This window comes from Anomaloglossus baeobatrachus, chromosome 2 (genome assembly GCF_048569485.1).
Source record: "Anomaloglossus baeobatrachus isolate aAnoBae1 chromosome 2, aAnoBae1.hap1, whole genome shotgun sequence".
Lineage (NCBI taxonomy): Eukaryota > Metazoa > Chordata > Amphibia > Anura > Aromobatidae > Anomaloglossus > Anomaloglossus baeobatrachus.
Window position 1 is genome coordinate 138,872,116 of NC_134354.1, and position 23,320 is coordinate 138,895,435.

The 23,320-nt window shown below is 49.7% G+C and overlaps 1 protein-coding gene across 1 annotated transcript in view; it reads left to right on the plus strand.

Annotated features, from left to right (window-relative positions):
- Window positions 1-2,043: 2,043 nt before the first annotated feature.
- MTMR4 (myotubularin related protein 4) overlaps window positions 2,044-23,320 on the plus strand; it is a 130,675-nt gene continuing 109,398 nt past the window's right edge. The window contains exons 1-2 of the mRNA XM_075335390.1: window positions 2,044-2,145; window positions 12,402-12,442. Coding sequence (XP_075191505.1) covers window positions 12,440-12,442 — 3 coding nt within the window. The 5' untranslated portion in view covers window positions 2,044-2,145; window positions 12,402-12,439. The remainder of the gene's footprint in view (window positions 2,146-12,401; window positions 12,443-23,320) is intronic.

A 23,320-nucleotide genomic window follows, 5' to 3' on the forward strand; every position in this document is an offset into this window, starting at 1 on the left:
TCCATGGTCTCACAAATCTATGGATTTCATAACTGATCAGCCTAAGTCCAAAGATATAACCAGTATTTGAGTAATAGTTTCCCGCTTTTCAAAACAATGCTATTTGGTTCCCCTCACTAAGGCTGCTTTCACACATCCGGTTTTAGCAGTGCGGCTAAATCCGGCTCTAAAACCTATGCAACGGATGCGGCGAAAAAAACGGATCCTTTGCATAAGTTTTTACATGCGGCCCGTCCAGTTTTTGCCGGTTGCGGCACGCTACTTAGCATGCGCAGTGCAAAAATCCGCATGCAGTGGCCAGATGCGTTTTTTGCCGCATCCGGCATTCATAGGCATGCATTGGAAAAAGCGCCGGATGCGGCGCGATGCGGTTTTTTGTGCCGGACAAAATAACGTGCCAGGCAACGTTCCATCCGGCCGCCGCGTCGGCTAAATATGCTGCATCCGACAAAAAACGGACCGAACGCAAGGCCATGACGCACAATCCTTCACTAATGAAAGTCTATGCGGAAAAAACACAACCGGCGGCAAAAAAAAACGGTTGCGATTTTTCTGCAAAGAGCCGGATTGTGCCACACAGGAAAAACCGGATGTGTGAAAGCTAAGCTGCCTAATGCTCAGGAGATGGTAGATCCGTTTATCGCTCAGGTGGTAACCCTGCATGGTGTTCCAATGAACATTGTCTCCTATCAAGGCTCCCATTCTATTTCTGGGTTTTGGAGGGCTTTCTGTAAGTACCTCAGGAGGGAGCTGTCATTTTCATCTGCATACCACCCTCAGACTAAGGCCAGAGTCACACTTGCGAGTAACTCACGCAAGTCACGGCCGCACAATGTCCTGACAGGAGCCGGTCATCAGCATGTATTTCTATGTAGCTGAGACGCTTCTGTCTGGAGAGCGTCAGGCCGTGCTAGGTGATGCGATGTGAGACTCACGCGAGTCACTCAATGGGCAGACTGAGCAAACCAACCATGGCTTGGAGTCATAATTAAGGTGTTTTTGCTCCAGTAATCAACAAGAATGGGGGGGCATGCCTGGCCTTGGCTGAATTCGCTTTAAAGGGAACCTGTCATGTCCGTCGTGACCCCAGAACCATAAGAAGCCGTGTGTACCTATCTATAATCCCTGCCCAGCAGTCCCTTTATTACATTGCACACGTAAACAGATCTTTAGAAAGGTATTTCTAAAGTATGTCTAAAATATGCAAATGTCCCCTTTGATTAGTCGCAGGATGTCAGTTTCCCCAGACTTGCGGCCCACCTAGCGGCCTTGTCCCTCACATCATTGAGCTTCTGGAGCCAGGTGTAGCGTCCCGGACTCAGAGACAAGACAAGAAGCCTTCTGGCCTCCGATCATGGGCCCGTGCGCCTCAGAAGCCGCGACCCGTACCCCCGTACACATTGGTAGCATCCTCCTACGGCGCCCCCTTCATTAGGACCCGCGGACAAGACGAAGACTTGGAGCCATAGTCTGTGGTCACAAGTATACAGAAATTTTCTAGTTAAAATTCTAAGAACTATTATTCAGAAGGTACAAGAACCTCCTCAATAATTGCGCCTTTGAGATATAGAAGACGAGTTTATTAATGGCGGGGCCATCTTAGCACAAAATATTGATGTAAACTCATCCTGATATAAGGTCATGTAAGAAAAAGGGTCTATTACAGTGAGTGCTCACAATATGGCATTCTGTGTGCGCAGTTTAGATACATTTGGTGCAATTTCAGTTTTGAGCCCCATAAACACTTCACTGCAGCCGCAGCCCTGCGAGTGTGGAAATAGCGCAGGAATCCCGCTATCAGCAGCTCCCGCCTCACATGAGCCGCCCTATTTATGATAGTACATTACAGTGGACTACATCTCCCACAATCCTTTTCCTTTACGGTACGGCGAGTTCAGGTTGCGGAGGATTGTGGGGCTTGTAGTTTCTCCATAGAGGATACAGAAAACTCCATATTGGGCGATTCATGTGGTACGTGCGGAGTGTGATGAAGAGGTCAGGGGGCGGGGCCTATAGTGGAAGGATTGCGTCATTGGAGGGCGACTCCATCAGGAAGTGATTAGTGACAAGTATGCGGAGGAGCGGTCCGGTACTGCGCGCCCAGAGATCCCGAGCTGTGCAGCTTCTGTAGGGCGAGTCCGGAAGGTAAGCGGCGGGGACTGGGCGGGAGCATAGACTGCGGGCCGCGCCCCCTCCACCAACTGGGCCGGCTGCACCCCCTCCATCACCCGGGCCGACTGCACCCCTCCATCAGCACCATCCGGGCCGGCTGCACCCCCTCCATCAGCACCATCTCCCGGGCCGGCTGCACCCCCTCCATCAGCACCACCCGGGCCGGCTGCACCCCTCCATCACCCTGGCCGACTGCACCAATCCATCAGCACCACCCGGGCCGGCTGCACCCCCTCCATCAGCACCATCCGGGCCGGCTGCACCCCCTCCATCAGCACCATCCGGGCCGGCTGCACCCCCTCCATCAGCACCTCCCGGGCCGGCTGCACCCCCTCCATCACCCGGGCCGACTGCACCCCTCCATCAGCACCACCCGGGCCGGCTGCACCCCCTCCATCACCCGGGCCGGCTGCACCCCTTCCATCACCCGGGCCGGCTGCACCCCTTCCATCACCCGGGCCGGCTGCACCCCTCCATCAGCACCACCCGGGCCGGCTGCACCCCCTCCATCAGCACCATCCGGGCCGGCTGCACCCCCTCCATCAGCACCATCTCCCGGGCCGGCTGCACCCCCTCCATCAGCACCATCTCCCGGGCCGGCTGCACCCCCTCCATCAGCACCATCTCCCGGGCCGGCTGCACCCCCTCCATCAGCACCATCTCCCGGGCCGGCTGCACCCCCTCCATCAGCACCATCTCCCGGGCCGGCTGCACCCCCTCCATCAGCACCATCTCCCGGGCCGGCTGCACCCCCTCCATCAGCACCATCTCCCGGGCCGGCTGCACCCCCTCCATCAGCACCATCTCCCGGGCCGGCTGCACCCCCTCCATCAGCACCATCTCCCGGGCCGGCTGCACCCCCTCCATCAGCACCATCTCCCGGGCCGGCTGCACCCCCTCCATCAGCACCATCTCCCGGGCCGGCTGCACCCCCTCCATCAGCACCATCTCCCGGGCCGGCTGCACCCCCTCCATCAGCACCATCTCCCGGGCCGGCTGCACCCCCTCCATCAGCACCATCTCCCGGGCCGGCTGCACCCCCTCCATCAGCACCATCTCCCGGGCCGGCTGCACCCCCTCCATCAGCACCATCTCCCGGGCCGGCTGCACCCCCTCCATCAGCACCATCTCCCGGGCCGGCTGCACCCCCTCCATCAGCACCATCTCCCGGGCCGGCTGCACCCCCTCCATCAGCACCATCTCCCGGGCCGGCTGCACCCCCTCCATCAGCACCATCTCCCGGGCCGGCTGCACCCCCTCCATCAGCACCATCTCCCGGGCCGGCTGCACCCCCTCCATCAGCACCATCTCCCGGGCCGGCTGCACCCCCTCCATCAGCACCATCTCCCGGGCCGGCTGCACCCCCTCCATCAGCACCATCTCCCGGGCCGGCTGCACCCCCTCCATCAGCACCATCTCCCGGGCCGGCTGCACCCCCTCCATCAGCACCATCTCCCGGGCCGGCTGCACCCCCTCCATCAGCACCATCTCCCGGGCCGGCTGCACCCCCTCCATCAGCACCATCTCCCGGGCCGGCTGCACCCCCTCCATCAGCACCATCTCCCGGGCCGGCTGCACCCCCTCCATCAGCACCATCTCCCGGGCCGGCTGCACCCCCTCCATCAGCACCATCTCCCGGGCCGGCTGCACCCCCTCCATCAGCACCATCTCCCGGGCCGGCTGCACCCCCTCCATCAGCACCATCTCCCGGGCCGGCTGCACCCCCTCCATCAGCACCATCTCCCGGGCCGGCTGCACCCCCTCCATCAGCACCATCTCCCGGGCCGGCTGCACCCCCTCCATCAGCACCATCTCCCGGGCCGGCTGCACCCCCTCCATCAGCACCATCTCCCGGGCCGGCTGCACCCCCTCCATCAGCACCATCTCCCGGGCCGGCTGCACCCCCTCCATCAGCACCATCTCCCGGGCCGGCTGCACCCCCTCCATCAGCACCATCTCCCGGGCCGGCTGCACCCCCTCCATCAGCACCATCTCCCGGGCCGGCTGCACCCCCTCCATCAGCACCATCTCCCGGGCCGGCTGCACCCCCTCCATCAGCACCATCTCCCGGGCCGGCTGCACCCCCTCCATCAGCACCATCTCCCGGGCCGGCTGCACCCCCTCCATCAGCACCATCTCCCGGGCCGGCTGCACCCCCTCCATCAGCACCATCTCCCGGGCCGGCTGCACCCCCTCCATCAGCACCATCTCCCGGGCCGGCTGCACCCCCTCCATCAGCACCATCTCCCGGGCCGGCTGCACCCCCTCCATCAGCACCATCTCCCGGGCCGGCTGCACCCCCTCCATCAGCACCATCTCCCGGGCCGGCTGCACCCCCTCCATCAGCACCATCTCCCGGGCCGGCTGCACCCCCTCCATCAGCACCATCTCCCGGGCCGGCTGCACCCCCTCCATCAGCACCATCTCCCGGGCCGGCTGCACCCCCTCCATCAGCACCATCTCCCGGGCCGGCTGCACCCCCTCCATCAGCACCATCTCCCGGGCCGGCTGCACCCCCTCCATCAGCACCATCTCCCGGGCCGGCTGCACCCCCTCCATCAGCACCATCTCCCGGGCCGGCTGCACCCCCTCCATCAGCACCATCTCCCGGGCCGGCTGCACCCCCTCCATCAGCACCATCTCCCGGGCCGGCTGCACCCCCTCCATCAGCACCATCTCCCGGGCCGGCTGCACCCCCTCCATCAGCACCATCTCCCGGGCCGGCTGCACCCCCTCCATCAGCACCATCTCCCGGGCCGGCTGCACCCCCTCCATCAGCACCATCTCCCGGGCCGGCTGCACCCCCTCCATCAGCACCATCTCCCGGGCCGGCTGCACCCCCTCCATCAGCACCATCTCCCGGGCCGGCTGCACCCCCTCCATCAGCACCATCTCCCGGGCCGGCTGCACCCCCTCCATCAGCACCATCTCCCGGGCCGGCTGCACCCCCTCCATCAGCACCATCTCCCGGGCCGGCTGCACCCCCTCCATCAGCACCATCTCCCGGGGCCGGCTGCACCCCCTCCATCAGCACCATCTCCCGGGGCCGGCTGCACCCCCTCCATCAGCACCATCTCCCGGGGCCGGCTGCACCCCCTCCATCAGCACCATCTCCCGGGGCCGGCTGCACCCCCTCCATCAGCACCATCTCCCGGGGCCGGCTGCACCCCCTCCATCAGCACCATCTCCCGGGGCCGGCTGCACCCCCTCCATCAGCACCATCTCCCGGGGCCGGCTGCACCCCCTCCATCAGCACCATCTCCCGGGGCCGGCTGCACCCCCTCCATCAGCACCATCTCCCGGGGCCGGCTGCACCCCCTCCATCAGCACCATCTCCCGGGGCCGGCTGCACCCCCTCCATCAGCACCATCTCCCGGGGCCGGCTGCACCCCCTCCATCAGCACCATCTCCCGGGGCCGGCTGCACCCCCTCCATCAGCACCATCTCCCGGGGCCGGCTGCACCCCCTCCATCAGCACCATCTCCCGGGGCCGGCTGCACCCCCTCCATCAGCACCATCTCCCGGGGCCGGCTGCACCCCCTCCATCAGCACCATCTCCCGGGGCCGGCTGCACCCCCTCCATCAGCACCATCTCCCGGGGCCGGCTGCACCCCCTCCATCAGCACCATCTCCCGGGGCCGGCTGCACCCCCTCCATCAGCACCATCTCCCGGGGCCGGCTGCACCCCCTCCATCAGCACCATCTCCCGGGGCCGGCTGCACCCCCTCCATCAGCACCATCTCCCGGGGCCGGCTGCACCCCCTCCATCACCACCTCCCGGGGCCGGCTGCACCCCCTCCATCAGCACCATCTCCCGGGGCCGGCTGCACCCCCTCCATCACCACCTCCACATCGCGGGCCGGCTGCACCCCCTCCATCACCACCTCCACATCGCGGGCCGGCTGCACCCCCTCCATCACCACCTCCACATCGCGGGCCGGCTGCACCCCCTCCATCACCACCTCCACATCGCGGGCCGGCTGCACCCCCCACCTCCCCACTTCCACCACCCGTTTTGTTTTTGCAGTGTTTTTATATTTTCGTGTTTTCGTTGTGTAATAAAAAAATGCAACATTTTAGTTTCAGGAAAATCAATGAAAATCCCAAATTGTTATCCACATGCGGTGTTTTATTTTCCTTTCGACTTTAAAAGGGTATTCCCATTTCCAAGGTCATCTCCGAATATGTAGTAGGTGTAATAACAGCAAATACCTCCAATTAGAAATGTAGTATAGTTCTCCTGATTCACTATGCCGCTTACCTCATACTTATGGCATTGCAGGACCTTAGGTATCCATGGTTACGACCACACATATAGGGAAACTTAGTTGCTAGTGGTCGTAACCATGGATACCTAAGCTACTGCCATGACTGCGCATGAGGTAAGTGACAGCTTATCAGGAGACGTATACTACATCTCTAAGTGGCGGTATGTGCTACTGAACTTCTTATTACTGGGATAGGATGTCAGCGAGGGGATTAACCCTTTAAACCATCAGTGCATTTTTTTCAGACATGCAGTGTATCATTTGTTTGTATCTTTGAAGATATTGTTATATTTTTACCTATTCAATTAAAGGAGTAGAAAAAAAAAGTGTAAAGTGCTCGGTTGCATTTTTACTGCAAACACTCATGGGAAAATAAACGCTGTTAAAATAAAACAGCCACCACTGTGAGCGTTCCCTAATTCTGCCGTCCTTTTTACTTTATATTTTTCCCCACGCACTTAGAGATTGATGAATGAACTGACACCCGTTTGTTACCGTTGACTCCTACGGAGTCTGCACTTATTGGATAATAACCTATTGCCCTCCTCAGCTGGTAACGCCCAGTTGGCCATTTCTTCATAAGCGGAATGTTATAAAATATGTCATTAAAGATGTAAAGAGAACCCCCAAAAACGAAAGTTTAAATCATCTCAATTGTTGTCTTAGGCCTCTTTCACATGTTAGTGGAAAACACACTTGTAAAGGCTTCATGTCCACTTGAGATTTTCATGGGCTAGTGCGATCCGATAAAAAATCTGATCGCACTCGCAGCAGTGTTAATCTATCGGGCATTGTCCTCTTGCTTATTTTTCTACAGCACAAATCGTGCTCTCGATGTAATTGCAGCATGCTGCGTTTTGCAGCGAGTCTCGGCTCACGCACCCCCATGCAACCCTATGGGAGCGTGTGAAACATCGCATTGCACTCGCATGTTATGTGACTGCAGTGCAGACAGTGAAGGAGTTTGGGAGAAAGTGCTCCCTCCATCTTTTCCACACCTGTAATGCGATCGCAAGATGCATCACAGTCGCATGACCCTCGGCTGACACCCGCAGCAGAGGGTCATTATCATATCGCTTCCGATGCTCTCACATCGGAAGCGGTACACAAGTGGACAAAGACATGCGTACCTTTTAAGGGCTCCTCTGTGTGCCGCGATTTTGGCACATATGTGATCTCCGTGTGCTATCCGTGATCATACACGGATATTGGGCACTTATACTCACCTCTCCACGCTTCTGCTGTCCGTGGTGCTGAAGTCTCCCGCGATGCTATGTCTGGCCACCACTGTTTCCCCTCTGCAGCTACTTCCGGGTCGGCTGTGCAGTGCATATATATCAGCATAATTAGGCAGCATAGAAGCAGAGACAGCATGAGTTTAAAAAGCTTTTTATTTCAAATGTCCGTGTTTTTCTGGTACGTGTTTCACGGATCACACCATAGTGTGCTCTGTGGAACATCAGTGATGCCAGAGAAAAACGGTCTTGTCTCCGTGCAAAACATGGACACGCGTGTATGCCGCACGGAAACACGTCAGTGAGAAATCACTGATGTGTGCGCAGACCCATTGATTATAAAGGGTCTGCATATGTCCGTGATTCTGGTACGTATAAAAACAGTAGCATACATAACAGATTCAATGATGTTTGTAGGGGGCCGTATTCTCCTCAAACAATGAAGAGGAAAATAAATCACCGCACCAGTAATGTCTCCTTTGCACTGGGCGGGTTCAGGCTGGTGCCCATCGGTGCTTGTTTACCAGTCTTTGCATGAACGATTGTTCTGCCTCAAATTCAGTACGTTATTTTCAGTCCGTCCCCTGCTCACACAGCAATGTGCTGCCGATAAGGGTTCTCTGCATGAATATCAACAACTGGGACAATTTCACATTTCGCTTGTTAGATGGTTGTTGACATGTTTACACCAGCAGGTAATCGGGAGCCAGCGTTCAACAAGTATCTGCTCATGTCAAAGGGCCAAAACTGTCGGGGAACGCAAAAAAAATAAATATATATATATATATATATATATATATATATATATATATATATATATATATATATATATATATATTTCATTCAAAATTGTAGTTTTTCATTGACCAAATCCATTGTAAAAAAAAAAAAAAAAAAAAAAAAATTGTGTAGGAAAATATTAGGAAACATAGCTTGCAAAAAACAAGTCCTCACATATTTCCATAGAGGGAAAATGAAAAACATTTTGGGTCTCAGAATATGGCGTCACAAGCCAAACTTCTGTTTTTGAGTGGTTGTTTTTTTTTTTTTTTTTTTTTATAAACTTCAATTTTTCATTAAAATTGAACTTTTACCAAACCCCAAACGATTTAAAGTTTAAACCCGATAATAATGTCAGAATTTCAAATATTTATTTTTTTTCTTTCTCAATCCGACCCAAGAAGAATATTTTTTTCTTTTTTATATTTAATGAGGTCATAAACCTGTCCCACAGAAAACCAGTCCTTATGTGGGTATGCCATTGTGAAAGTTTAGAGGTTGGCCACTACTTTAACATTGATGGGCTGTCATCAATCGCTGACCGCTGGGGTCTGACATAGGAGGCCACTAGCAGAAGACGGAGCAGCTCCGGATCTGTGCATTTCCTGCTGCTGCCGCCGGCACCGAGAACAGTTTATTGGTGGGATGCTGAGAGTCGGACCCCGGTCGATCAGGCGTTGAACTGATGACTTATCCTTAGGATAAATTACACTATATTAAATAATAATAAGTCATTAATCTTAAAGTAATGGACAACCTATTTAAAGAAAACTAAAGTACTGAGTCTCTTGGAAGGCAAAGATGAAAAACCAAGGTGTAGAAATAAAAGAAAAAGCATAAAATGGCTGGTGCACATGGGGTTAAACTGTACTTGTTGTTTTGTAGCTCTTTATAAATCTGTGATGAGGATCGGTGTGCTGGTCTTTCATTGCCATAATTTTGCATTCCAATCCCTGAATGCCGCACCGCAAACTGGATCTGTGAGAGCTCTCTGTAAATGTGTGTAGATATACAGTGCGTCCACCCATATCCTGTCCACCGCCATTAACTTGAGAATGGCGGCAGTAATAGGCATAGAAGTGGTGTCTAGGTATAGTAAAGTAGCCATGCGCTATGCAATGAAACCACCTATTGCGCCACCTGGTGGAAAACAACGGAGTTAGCATTTTTATCTCGAAAACGGAACGAGATAGACAGACAAAAAAAGGGAATTAAAGGGAACCTGTCACCACTTTTTTTGGCTATAAGCTGCGGCCACCACCACAGGGCTCTTATATACAGCATTCTAGCATGCGGTATATAAGAGTCCAGGCCGCTGTGAGAACATAAAAAACACTCTTTATAACTTACCTAACGGTCGCGCTGTGGTGGAATTGGGTCACGGAGGCGTCTCCGTTGTCCGGTGCCGGCGCCGCCTCTTTCGGCCATCTTCGTCCTTTTTCTTCTGAAGCCGCGGTGCAAGACGCGTCTGACGTCATCCACACTCGCCGACATTCAGGTCCTGAGCAGGGCAGATCAAAGTATTGCAGTGCGCCTGCGCAGGACCAGCAAGTGTGTATGACGTAGACGTGTCATGCACACAGGCTTCAGAAAGAGGACGAAGATGGCCGAAAGAGGAGGTGCAGTCACCGGAGAACGGAGACGCCCATATGGGCAACCGAGCGACCGTTAGGTAAGTATTATAAAGTGTGTTTTATGTTGTCACAGCGGCCTGGGCTCTTATATACTGCATGTTAGAATGCTGTATATAAGAGCCCGGTGGTGGTGGCCGCAGCTTATAGCCAAAAAAGTGGTGACAGGTTCCCTTTAAAAAAAAGTTGTAGGGCATCATCAATTCAATATCGCCTCCAGCGGTAAGAGATCTCTTTTTTTCAAACAATCCTCAGCAGTCATGCCATGTCACATTTAAATTTTGTCTCCATTTTTCATGTCTAGTTGTATTTGTCATTCCTTATGCATTATAAAGCAGTTATGCTTGTTCATATTTCTCTGAATTTGGTGTGCAGCTTTCACTTCATACAGATTGTGTATTTTTTGGTTAGCACCTTGTTGACATTTACAATGGTGTTCCAGCAGTCATTTTGATTGTTATTCCTTAATAATGTGACCTCAATGAGCTGGAGAATTCTCGTCCATTAAGATGGAATTAGGCCTGTGTTGTTCATGCAGAGGCATAATGACTGGATTAATTAGGTTATTCAGAGGTGGGCTGTTTTATATTGACTAGCCACATCTGCCCGCACTGTAACACCACCACCAAAGGCTCACCTGGTGACAACAGTGGCTGATGCATAGCGCTCTCCTTGATATCTCCCAACATCCTTGGTGGCCATCATTTCTGTTTAGCGTGAATAGACTTTCATCAGTAAACAGCAGTGAGACCCACGAGTCCCTCGTCCAGCAAGACAATGATACCTGTGCCTGGTTGTGTAGTCCGGTACCCTTTCAGGTCGTCTAGCACACAGACCATGCTGATGTAAATATAGACTGGTCTGACGTGACACTTGGGTGCCTCTCGCCTCCCTTGACTGTGCCTGGAGTTATGTGGCATTTACCGTTTGCTTCTGAAGGGCATTGTTCACACAGAAGCGGTTATTAGTGTGGGATGTAGCGGGATGTAGCCAAATGATATCCTCCTCTTTGCGACTCCTCCAGTCTGTCTGTATCTCTGTTGAACCTGCTGATGACATTCCAAGTTCAGTGGTAACTTCCGTCTGAGAGCATCCTGCTGGAAACCTCTCAATGCCAAGGTACTGTTTAGCAATTTTTAGGTGTCATCTTGGTCTTATGATGTCAAAATGTGAACAGCATAATGAGGAGGACTGTTTTAATGAAAATTCTAATTGACGCCCAAAACTTATTGGGTCATTCATGGATCAAACGCCTGTTGTGGTTTTTGTGTTTTAGAGAACAGCAAGTTGTGCAAAAACACTGAGCAGTTGGACATGAGCATTCAAGAGTTTAGAGAAGGTTAGAGTGCATTGTAGGATTATCCTTAAATTTCACCCGAAACCCAAATATCCGTCACTTTTTGTGAGTGGCATATATATATATATATAATATATATATATATATATATATATATATATATATATATATTATTATGCTGCATACTATTGCATAAATGACTGTCTCCGACATAAGCATATAATGGGTGAGCCAGTGAGACGCATCCACATAAGAGACCACATGGGGGGATGAAAGGTAAGAAACTCCAAATGCGGCAAGCCACATCACCGTAGATGATAATCACCCTAATATAAGAGTTCTCACAGGTATAGCACAGGATGATACTGTCGTGTGAAATCCCCTCAATCAAAACTCCCTGGCCTTATTATTCTTAATAATCGCTTCTTCTTCCTCGTGCCCTAGTCATGCCACTGGTTCCTTATAAATAGGCTGGAATAAAAGCTATCACTTCAGCCTGTAGAAGCGCGGGTGCATGTCAGGGTGCAGCACTCTACATGTGAGGGTGCAGCAGTACAGGACGCATTCAGGTGAGAAACTTGCTGTATGTGCAGTAAAATGTGTATTCTAAGGCTATGTGCGCACGTTGCGTTCTGCCCTGCAGAAATTTCTGCAGCGATTTGAACAGCACACGTGCGCTTCAAATCACTCGCATGACTCGTACAACGCATCAGTCACAAGCGTCAAGCAACACATGTGACTGATGCAAAACAATGGAAATGTGAACCTAGCCTTAGTGCTGCGAACCCCTTGTAGAAGATACATATACCCCAGGCAGATCAGTTTATATTACATTATTATATTATAAGTTGTAATTTTTTTTCTATGTATATTCCTCATTTTCCATATTGTGCTGCTGCTGGGCCTAGAAATGTGAATATATTTGATTTGCTGCTGTTGCCTTGTACATGCATGTATGTGGTTGTGTTATCAATGTTTAGTAAAAACATCTTTTTTTTTGTGCCCTTTCCTTTTGTAGGTTTGCGTCTAATTTGCATAAGAGCACAAGACCACATTATGGTGAGTAATATTTTGCTTTCCCACATTTAGAGGGGTTCTCCAGGACAGATGGGGCTAAGCACTCACCAGTGGGTAGTTGCTAATTATTTGCCTGTTCTGCCCTGTGACGATCTCCGCCACCTCAGAGCTGTTGTGGACCGCTCCTGCTGGTGATTCTTCAGCTTCCTTTGACCTCATATCACAATAATTACTCCTTGTCCTCTCTGCTCCGTTGACTGATGTCACTGCTGATGTCATGCTGACTGACAGCCGGCTCCCCACGATTAGGCAGTGAAGTCTGGTGATAGTCAGCATGATGTCAGCAGTGACATGATGACCACACAACATAAAAGAAGGAGCTGCTCTGTCGATGTGACGTCAAAGGGAGCAGGAGATTCGCCGACAGGAGCCGTCCATGACTATTCTGAACCGGGAGAGATCGTCACAGGGCAGAAGAGGTAATTATCAGCTGCTTGCTGCTAAGTGCCTAGCCCTAAATGAAAAAATAACCAAAGTCCCAGATAACAGCTTTGATAGTTTCCTAAATTATTGGGGATTCCTTTCCATGATCTCCGTGCTCTATGCTCATGGGTCATTAATGCGATGGAAACCATGTATTGCTAGATTTCACCTTGATTGAAAAGTTATCGAATTGTTTTAAGCTGTAATTATAATTTTATAGGTTTGTCACATACTGGGGGAAGAAACATCTGCCTTTCCATATCAACCAGTTTACATGTTACTTTTCCACTTTCTGGCATTGCCAGGCTACAGTAATTGAATCCAGGATGAACAAAACTCCAGTATTACCCAGCATTTGTTTTAGACCTGGGGTTTCTTGGAACTGTTTGTAAGAATTGGAGTGAGAATTGATTTTGTTGCCATAAGCTCTGTACTGTGTGATAACGGTGATAGAGCATAAAAAACTAAAACATATGCAAAAGGGGTAAAGGTAGAGATGAGTGAATCCGAACAGTAAAGTTCGGGGTTCGTATTGAATATGGAGTTTACTAAAAGAATCAGTGTTCGGGTGATTTTATGTATGCAAACCATGCGAGCGTCACTGTGCGCGGGTGCACTCGGTGCTCGGGTACACTCGGTGCTCAGCCCAGTGCGAGCAGCGTGCAGTGTCTGAATTGCTTTTACTGGGGAACTGCCCAATCAGGGACTTCCAATGAGGTTTGGGTCCAGAAATGTACTATATCTAAAGTCGGCTGAACTTTCCGAACCCGCACTTCTACTGGCCTGATCATCTCTAATTAAAGGGAAACTCAGTCAGTTCATGCTGCCCAAAGCACGGACATCATGAATAAGTACGATTGTAGCCGGTCTATTTTTCTCTGGTGTTTCAGGGAAAATCTAGTTTGACGATCCGACCGGCGCCTCCCCGCTCTGCTCCAGATGACTGACCTGTCTCTCCCTTTATACACACACACACACACACTACAAAGGCGTTTGATGGGAAACACGCTATTAAACAGTTTTTTGGGGGCCCATATTCTGCAGCGTGATAGTTCTGGTCATCCACTGGTCTGTCCTGTGCGCTCTCCAGTGCTGTTAGTAGAGGCAGCATCAGAGGAGCACAGGGGCACCAAAGATGCTCCAATCCAGCCAGCTTGTAAGCGTATCCTCATTACCTAGAAAACTAATCAGTAAAGTTGGTAATGAGCCGTAAGCTATAAAATGAAAAATCCCTCTTGTCTTGAACGGAGAGTATTCTTAATCAGATGTAAACCGCAAAATTATTTTAGCAAACTCTTTACAATTTTAAACAGTGTCCCCAGAGCAGGTCATGTCAACTGTGGCAAAACTCCTTTTTTTTTTTTTAAATACAATTTTAATAATTGTGTTTAAGAATTGCAGACATGGCAAATGTTTACAAGATTTGTGTATAGTAACCTGTAATGGTTGTTTTGTTTTCCCCTATATTATTAACACTTGTCTTCTGCTGGTAGGATTCAGTGTTTTACGTATTAATTTAGATATACTTAATCATTCTGAAAGGTGAGTTTCCACCTTTCAATCCTTCACAAGTTCTTAGGAAGTAATCCTGTCTATTTGCTTTATAAAAATGATCACACATACCGTATTTTTCCAAAAATACCTTGGACGTCTGGGGGGGCCCTAGATCCTCCGTGTGATCTCCGGCGAGCCCTCTTGGCCGGTATGCTGCACGCCATTCTCCCCTGCTTCTGGCCAACACACTCGCATACATCAGATTGTGCACACACACACTTAGGGGTACTTTGCACGTTGCGCTATTGTCCGGGTCAAATCGAAAGTGACGCACATCCGGCGCCGGTAACGTCGTCGCAACGTGTAAAACCTAGATGCGCCGATATACTATCGCAAAAGCGTCAAAATTGGTGATCTGTGTAGCGTCGGTCATTTTCATAATGTCGCACCAATAGGAGATACGATGTTGTTCCTCGTTCCTGTGGCAGCACACATCGCTGTGTGTGAAGCCGCAGGAGCGAGGAACGTCTCCTTACCTGCCTCCACAGGCTACGCGGAAGGAAGAAGGTGGGCGGGATGTTTACGTCCCGCTCATCTCCGCCCTTCCGCGCCTATTGGCCGCCTGCCGTGTGACGTGGCTGTGACGCCGCACGACCCGCCCCCTTAGGAAGGAGGCGGGTTGCTGGCCACAGCGACGTCGCAGGGCAGGTAAGTGCGTGTGAAGCTGCTGTAGCGATAATGTTCGCTACGGCAGCTATCACAAGATATCGCATGTGCGATGGGAGCGGGTACGATCGCGCTCGGTATCGCTAGGCAATGCTAGCAATGTCGCAACGTGCAAAGTACCCCTTATACTCATGCATACAATCACCAATTAGATTGCACACACAATCACCCATAGATCGCAGACACACACACTAGTCACTCACCACATCCGGCGGAACAGAATGTCTCTGGCCGCAGGGAAAGATGGGAGAAAGTTACGTATTGCAGGTCCTGCAAAACATTCCATCCGCAGCCGCAGGTCCTTGCGTTCCACCCCACTGCGTCTCAGAATTCTGCCGGTCAGAAGAAGTGTGTGTGTGTGTGTGTGTGTGTGTGTGTGTGCGCGCGCGATCTGATGGGTGCGATCCACTGCAGATCCTCTGCTCGGCGTCTGGTGAGTGTGATTGCGGGAGTGTCTGCTGTCTATAATGAAGTGTCCTGCAGTATGTTTTAACTCTATCTAAATGGATACTTCATTATTGAACCACGACTAGGGCTTATATTTGGGGTAGGGCTTATATTTAAGCCTTGCTCCGAAAATGATGAAAATACCTGCTAGGGCTTATTTTTGGGGGAGGGCTTATTTTTGGAAAAACACAGTACTAGGTTATTCTTCATAAAGTAAGTGGGAGCTATGTAAAAATGTAAGTCCTACAATTCCAGGGCTGTCCCTTTAAGGTGTCATGGCACAATTGCTGTAGAATTTTTTTAGGTTTTTTTTTTTGTTTTTTTTTTTATCAAAAATTGACTTGTATTGCAGATATGCACTTAACACCTGTAATTTATACGTCTCATCTAAGACGACTTGAAGATGACATTTCACATGAACTTGCTAGGTGAGATATTACATAACGTGAAGGAAAAAATGCATAAACCAGACACTGTACAAGGTTAGGAGACATAATAGAGCGTAAGCAAATGTTTTTCACCTTTGTAATAGAAAGGGCAAGCACCCAAAGGAGACGAGTACAGTAACATATTAATCACGCAGTAACCTTGATTTGTCAGTCATTAACAAGCACCTCGCGGTTCCTCTCATCTGCCACATTGGGTGCTCTGTTTATAATGGCCCTGGCTGTTCACTGTGATACATAGATAAACTAATGCACTTTAATGCATCGTGAGGCGTGAGCTTCACTTTGCCGTGTTTTTATCTTTTTCATTTCAATTGCTAAGGTGTCTGTTGTTTATTTGACATCAGTGATACTTTGGTCTGACAATACATTACAAAGACCCTCTAAAGCAGGGGTCTCAAACACGCGGCCCGCGGGCCGCATGCGGCCCGTCAGGCTGCTTCGTGCAGCCCGAGGTCCGTGCCCCTGGTCACTATCGCGGCCGGTGCAGGGGCCGCAGCCACTGTCTGCACTTTGTTAGATGGTTGTTTTGCCGGCGCTGCGTTCTCAGAGGCAAGGACTGTGCGCGCGCAGCGCCGGCAAAACAACCATCTGATCTGACATAAATCGCTGCCAGTGGCTGTGGCCCCTGCACCGGCCGCGATAGTCACCGGGGCACGGCCTGCAGACAGCAAGAAGCAGAGGTGAGGAGCCGAGGGAGCGCGGGACAGGTGAGAAGAATGGTGTTTTTTTATTTTTTGTGTATGTGAAGGACAGCACATTAACCCCTCAGCGACCTATGACGTACTGGGTACGTTATGGCTCCCTGGTACTTAAGGACCCTTGACATACCCAGTACGTCATGGCGAGATCGTGGCCCCGGTGGCTGCAATCGCTGTTTGCATTGCAAATAGCAAATACCTTAGATTCAGGGAGGAGGGAACCTCAGGAGGGGTGGTGTCTCCTCCCCGGACCTACGGAGGCTGTGATTGGCTGTGCGGCGTTCGTCAGCCAATCACAGCCACTGTAATGTTCCAGCCATTGAAAATGGCTGTAACATTGAAATCCAGCCCTGATCAGTGCAGCTGTAGCTCTGATCATTGGCTGGAGCTGGGTGACCTCAGTTTCACCCGCCCCCAGCTCTGATTGGAGAGATCGGTCACAAGGCCGGTCTCTCCAATCACTGTTGATCTGGGGCCAGAGACCGCCCCCTCAGCTTCACTCAGGAATCTGTGGGTGGAAGGAAGCCGAGAGCGATTGGTAAATTATCACCTTTCACCCGCCGCCGCCACTGCCCCCCCCCCATTACTACAGGATGGGGACATTACTATAGAATAGGGACAAGGTGGGCACATGACTATAGGATGGGGACAAGGTGGGCACATGTCTATAGGATGGGGACAAGGTGGGCACATGTCTATAGGATGGGGACAAGGTGGGCACAGGTCTATAGGATGGGGACAAGGTGGGCACAGGTCTATAGAATAGGGACAAGGTGGGCACATGTCTATAGGATGGGGGACAAGGTGGGCACATGACTATAGAATAGGGACAAGGTGGGCACATGACTATAGGATGGGGACAAGGTGGGCACATGACTATAGGATGGGGACAAGGTGGGCACATGACTATAGGATGGGGACAAGGTGGGCACATGACTATAGGATGGGGACAAGGTGGGCACATGTCTATAGGATGGGGACAAGGTGGGCACATGTCTATAGGATGGGGACAAGGTGGGCACATGTCTATAGGATGGGGACAAGGTGGGCACATTTCTATAGGATGGGGACAAGGTGGGCACATGACTATAGGATGGGGACATTACAAGGATGGGCATAATACTATTGGATGGGGACATTACTATAGAATAGGGACAAGGCTGGGGTCATGACTATAGGATGGGGACAAGGTGGGCACATGTCTATAGGATAGGGAACATTACTAAAAGATGTTGGCCAAAATTTCTGTATAGTGATAATTGTAACACTATTAGTTACAAGAAAGGGATAAAATGTAAAACAAAATAAGGCATGACTTTTTTTTAACATCAAATTTTTTTTTTTTAGATTTAACCAAAGAATGTGCACATTTGTTATAATAAACAAGTGAAAAATGTTGAAAATCAGTCATCCAAAGGTGTGTAAAAAAATATATATGGTACCAATAAAAATGCCACTTTGTCCTGCAAAGAATGCGGCCCCCCAAATTATTTTTTTCCTCGGTGTGGCCCATACACCCAGCCGAGTTTGAGACCCCTGCTCTAAAGCATGGCTGTGATGTAACAGGACACCTCCCATTACAGCTGTCAATTACACAGCCCGCTTTACACGCTACGACATCGCTAGCAATTGCTAGCGATGTCGAGCGCGATAGCACCCGCCCCCATCGTTACGATATGTGGTGATCACTGCTGTAGCGAACATTATCGCTACGGCAGCGTCACACGTACATACCTTGTCAGCAACGTCGCTGTGACCGGCGAACCGCCTCCTTTCTAAGGGGGCGGTTTGTTCAGCGTCAAAGCGACGTCACAGCAGCGTCACTGAACCGCCGCCCAATAGAAAAGGAGGGGGCGGAGAGGAGCGGCCGGAACAGGCCGCCCACCTCCTTCCTTCCTCCTTTTGCGGTGGACGCAGGTAAGGAGATGTTCATCGTTTCTGCGGTGTCACACATAGCGATGTGTGCTGCCGCAGGAACGACAAACAACATTGTTACTGCAGCAGCAACGATAATTGGGAAGGGACCCCCATGTCACCGATGAGCGATTTTTAAACGTTTTTCCGACTATTCAAAATCGCTCATAGGTGTCACACGCAACGACATCGCTAAAGCGACCTGATGTGCGTCACAAATTCCGTGACCCCAACGAGATCGCTAATGCACACAATGTCTGTGCATTGGGAGTCAAGTACACCCCTGGAGGCTTTCCCATAAATGTGGTGTCCATAGGCTTCAGATCACTAAAGCTAGAGATGCATTATAAAAATAAATGTTGCACTTTCAGACAAAGGAGGTACCAATACTTTTGTGATGAGGGGGGTTGCTGTTGGACCCAGTATTGTAAACATGGGAAATCTTCTCTGACACTGATTTCTTCCACTGTTTTAACTTGACCTGGTGACAGGTTCTCTTTATCAGTTTTCACTCCTAATTTATTCCCCCTGATATTTTTTTTTTTTTGTAATAAATCCACCATTCAGTTCCAGAGATATTGGGCTTATCAGAAAAGACCATACAATTTAGTATCTAAATATAGGCACTAAATATAAGGATCCAAAACTCTGGAAGCAAGTGTTAGTCTTTAAAAACACTACCCTGGACAGCAGGAATCCTATGAGGGTGAAAACTGTCTACTTCTGACCTGGTGACAGGTCCTATTTTTAAAATGCCACTCCAGCGGGGGGGCAGGGGAGTGTTCTCAGCGCTGAAGTAGCGCTTTAAATCTAAGCCCCCTGTCATATAGTCACCTTCCAACAACTTCACCTATTACAAACGCCACTCCGGACTGTAACTTCTGACTGTCCTGAAGTCAGAAGTTACGTCACAAGGTCCCAATGCTTTTCTGAGAGCCAGAACAAGGCTCTCACGATTTGTATTGACGCTCCGTCGATCCGGAAGAGAAAAGAGCCAAAATTACTGTATTAAAAGTTTGTTTTTAAAAAAACAAATATGCAAGATGTGCCAGTACGAAGCATTTTGGCTTCCTTGAAGCCTTAATCATGTACATGAAATGAAATTAAAACAAAAATTGGCATGTATGCATTTTTTTTTTTCATTTCATGTACCTGATAAAGGCTTTCAGGAAGCCAAAACACATTGTTCTGGCACATCTTGTCAATCCTTGGGGTTTTTTTAGACTTTTTTTTTAAAGTAGTAAATCAATAATTTTTGGATCTTTGGCCTTTTTCCTCCTCTGGATAGACTGTGAGCGCCAATTACGGTTAACACTATCCCTAGCCCCTCTGTGGGAAACCTGCTGGAGGTGACTCCCACAGTTTCCTGAACAGGTGGCATACCGTCCCTCAAGAGCATGATCCTCACTTTTACATGCATCAACGCTACCTCTCCAAGGTGAGTGCATTAATCTTTCTTGGATCACTGTCTATGCTTATAATTTACTACACTTAGCAGACACCTTATCCATTTTCACATAGACCTTTATTGACTTGTGAACTCTGGTGCTCTACATGAAACACTGGAGCTGCTGGTAGGTCACAAACCACCGAGACCGACCAGAGCATCAGCAATAGATGATGAAACCCTCCAGAAGGTGAGTATATAACAGCCAATTTAAGCACCACTCCAGAAGTGCAATAAAAAACCCACTGGAATATTACTTTAAATAAGAGAATATCTAAGTGACCCTAAACTTTTGAACTGTAGTATATGAAAAAGCACTGACACCAGAATGAGGCCTTAAAGGGAATCTGTCACCAGTTTTTTCCCTATTAAAGCAAAAGTGTCACCTTCTGCAGCTCCTGGGCTGCATTCTATAAAGGTGCACCTTGTTCCATGGCTCCCCTTGCAGACCCCAAAAATAACGTCATAAAATCTCACCGATTCCTATGCAAATGACTTGTGTTGGCTAGATGGGCTGGCTCATTTTCGGCTCGTGTCCTTCCCTCTGGCATTGCTCGCCGTCCCCCAGTCATGATTTACATTGATGACGACGCCCCTGTCATCGTCCACACTGTTGGCAAAGTCTCGCGCAGTTTCCAGTGCCCCTATCGCGGGTTTGAGCAGAGAGTTTACCTCGCCGCGCTGGTGATGTATTTGCACAGGCGCGAGATTATGGGCGGGTACGAGGATGACGCTGGTGAGGTCATGCACAGCGCCGCCCATAATCTCGCGCCTGTGCAAATACATCACCGGCGAGGAAAACTTTCTGCTATGGCCCGCGATAGGGGCACTGCGAACGGGGGCGTAGTCATCCATGTAAATCATGACAGGGGGGCTTCGAGCAAGGCCAGAGGACACAAGCTGAAAATGAGCCCGCCCATCTGGCCAGCACAAGTCATTTGCATAGGAAACGGTGAGATTTTATAAAGTTCTTTTTGGGGTCTGCAAAGGGGGCCGCAACAAGGTGCACCGTCATAGAATGCAGCCCAGGAGCTGCAGAAGGTGACACTTTTGGTTTAATAGAGAAAAAAATGGTGACCGATTCCCTTTAAGGCCTCATTCTGGTGTCAGTGCTTTTTCATACACTACAGTTCAAAAGTTTAGGGTCACTTAGATATTTCCTTTTTTTTTTTTTTTTTAAAGTCTTCAAAGTAGGAGAAAAAGGGGTTAATCCCGCGCAATCCGCCAGAATGAGATGTAGAAATGTTGATAGATTAATAACTTTTATTCCATAGGTCTATGCGTTTCGAGGTGTGAAAACCCCTTCCTCAGGACCAGAATATCAACAAAATGATTGATTTTGTTGATATTCTGGTCCTGAGGAAGAGGTTTTTACACCTCGAAACGCGTAGACCTATGGAATAAAAGTTATTAATCTATCAACATTTCTACATCTCATTCTGGCGGATTGCGCGGGATTAACCCCTTTTTCTCCTCCTACTTTGACATTTCCACGTTGGGCCGCCGCAGCTGCCATTATCTCATGCTATCTATGGTGGTTGTGACCCTTCACAACCACAATTGGTGAGTGTATTATATTATATATTACCTCGTTGTTTATCTGGTAAGACCCTATCAGCGCTTCTGATTTCTAGCTATATTACTTATTTTTGAAAGAATAGCACATTTTTTTTAAAAAATAAAGCTAACCTTAAACAGAAATACACTCTATACATTGTTAATGGGGTAAATGACTATTCTAGCTGCAAACGTCTGGTTTTTAATGCAATATCTACATTTGGGTATAGAGGCCCATTTCCAACAACCACCACTCCAGTGTTCTAATCGTACATTGTGTTTGCTAACTGTGTTAGAAGGCTAATGAATGTTTAGAAATTCCTCTTCAGAGGAGAGCACCAACGGTATCTAGCCAGAGTAGAAAGTGGGAGGCCTCGCTGCACAACTGAGCAACAAGACATTACATTAGAGTCTCTAGTTTGAGAAACAACACCTCACAGATCCTCAACTGGCAGCTTCTTTAAATAGTACCTGCAAAACTCGTGTCAACGTCTACAGTGAAGAGGCGACTCCGGGATGCTAGCCTTCAGGGCAGAGTGGCAAAGAAAAAGTCATATCTGAGACTGGCTAAAAAAGGAATAGATTAATATGGGCAAAAGAATAGACATTGGACAGAGGAAGATTGGAAAAAAGTGTTATGAATAGACAAATCTAAGTTTGAGGTGACACAGAAGAACATTTGTGAGATGCAGAACAACTGAAAAGATGCTGGAAGAATGCCTGACGCCATCTGTCAAGCATGGTGGAGGTAATTTTATGGTCTGGGGTTGCTTTGGTGCTGCTAAAGTGGGAGATGTGTACAAGGTAAAAGGGATTTTGAATAAGGAAGGCCATCAGTCCATTTTGCAGTGCCATACCCTGTGGACAGAGCTTGATTGGAGCCAATTTCATCCTACAACAGGACAATGACCCAAAGCACACCTCCAAATTATGCATGAACTATTTAGGGAAGAAGAAGGCAGCTGGTATTCTGTCTGTAAGGCCAGAGTCACACTTGTGAGAGACTCGTGCAAGTCTTGCATCACATCATCTGACATGGCCTGCAGCTCTCTGGACAGGAGCATCTCAGCTGCATAGAAATACATGCAGTTGACCCGCTCCTGTCAGGAGAGTGTGTGGCCATGCCAGGTGATACTATGTGAGACTCGCGCGAGTCTTTCGCAAGTGTGGCTCCAGCCTAATGGAGGGATCAGCCCAGACACCAGATCTCAACCTTATTAAGCTGTTGTGGGAGAAGCTTGACTGTATGGTGCCCAAAAAGTGCCCATCAAGCCAATCCAACTTGTGGGAGGGGCTTCTGGAAGCATGGGGGGAAATATCTCCAGATTACCTCCGCAAATTAACAGCTAGAATGCCGAAGGTCTGCAAAGCTGGAATTGCTGCAAAGGAGCATTCTGTGCCAAAAGCAAAGTTTGAAGTAGAAAATTTATTGTTACAAGTAAAAATCATTATTCCTAACCTCGTCAATGTCTGGACTATATTTTCTATTCATTATGCAACTCATCTGATAAATAAAAGTAAGATTTTTCACAGAAAAGACAAAATTGTCCAGGTGACCCCAAACTTTTGAACTGTAGTGTAACTGCATAACAATGTTACCGGTGGGATCGCTGTCATCGGTGTTTTTTTTTACCATCAGATGTCATCAGCCTTTATCACAGATGGATAAATAATTTAGCTACAAAGCTTCTCCTATCCGTTTGCA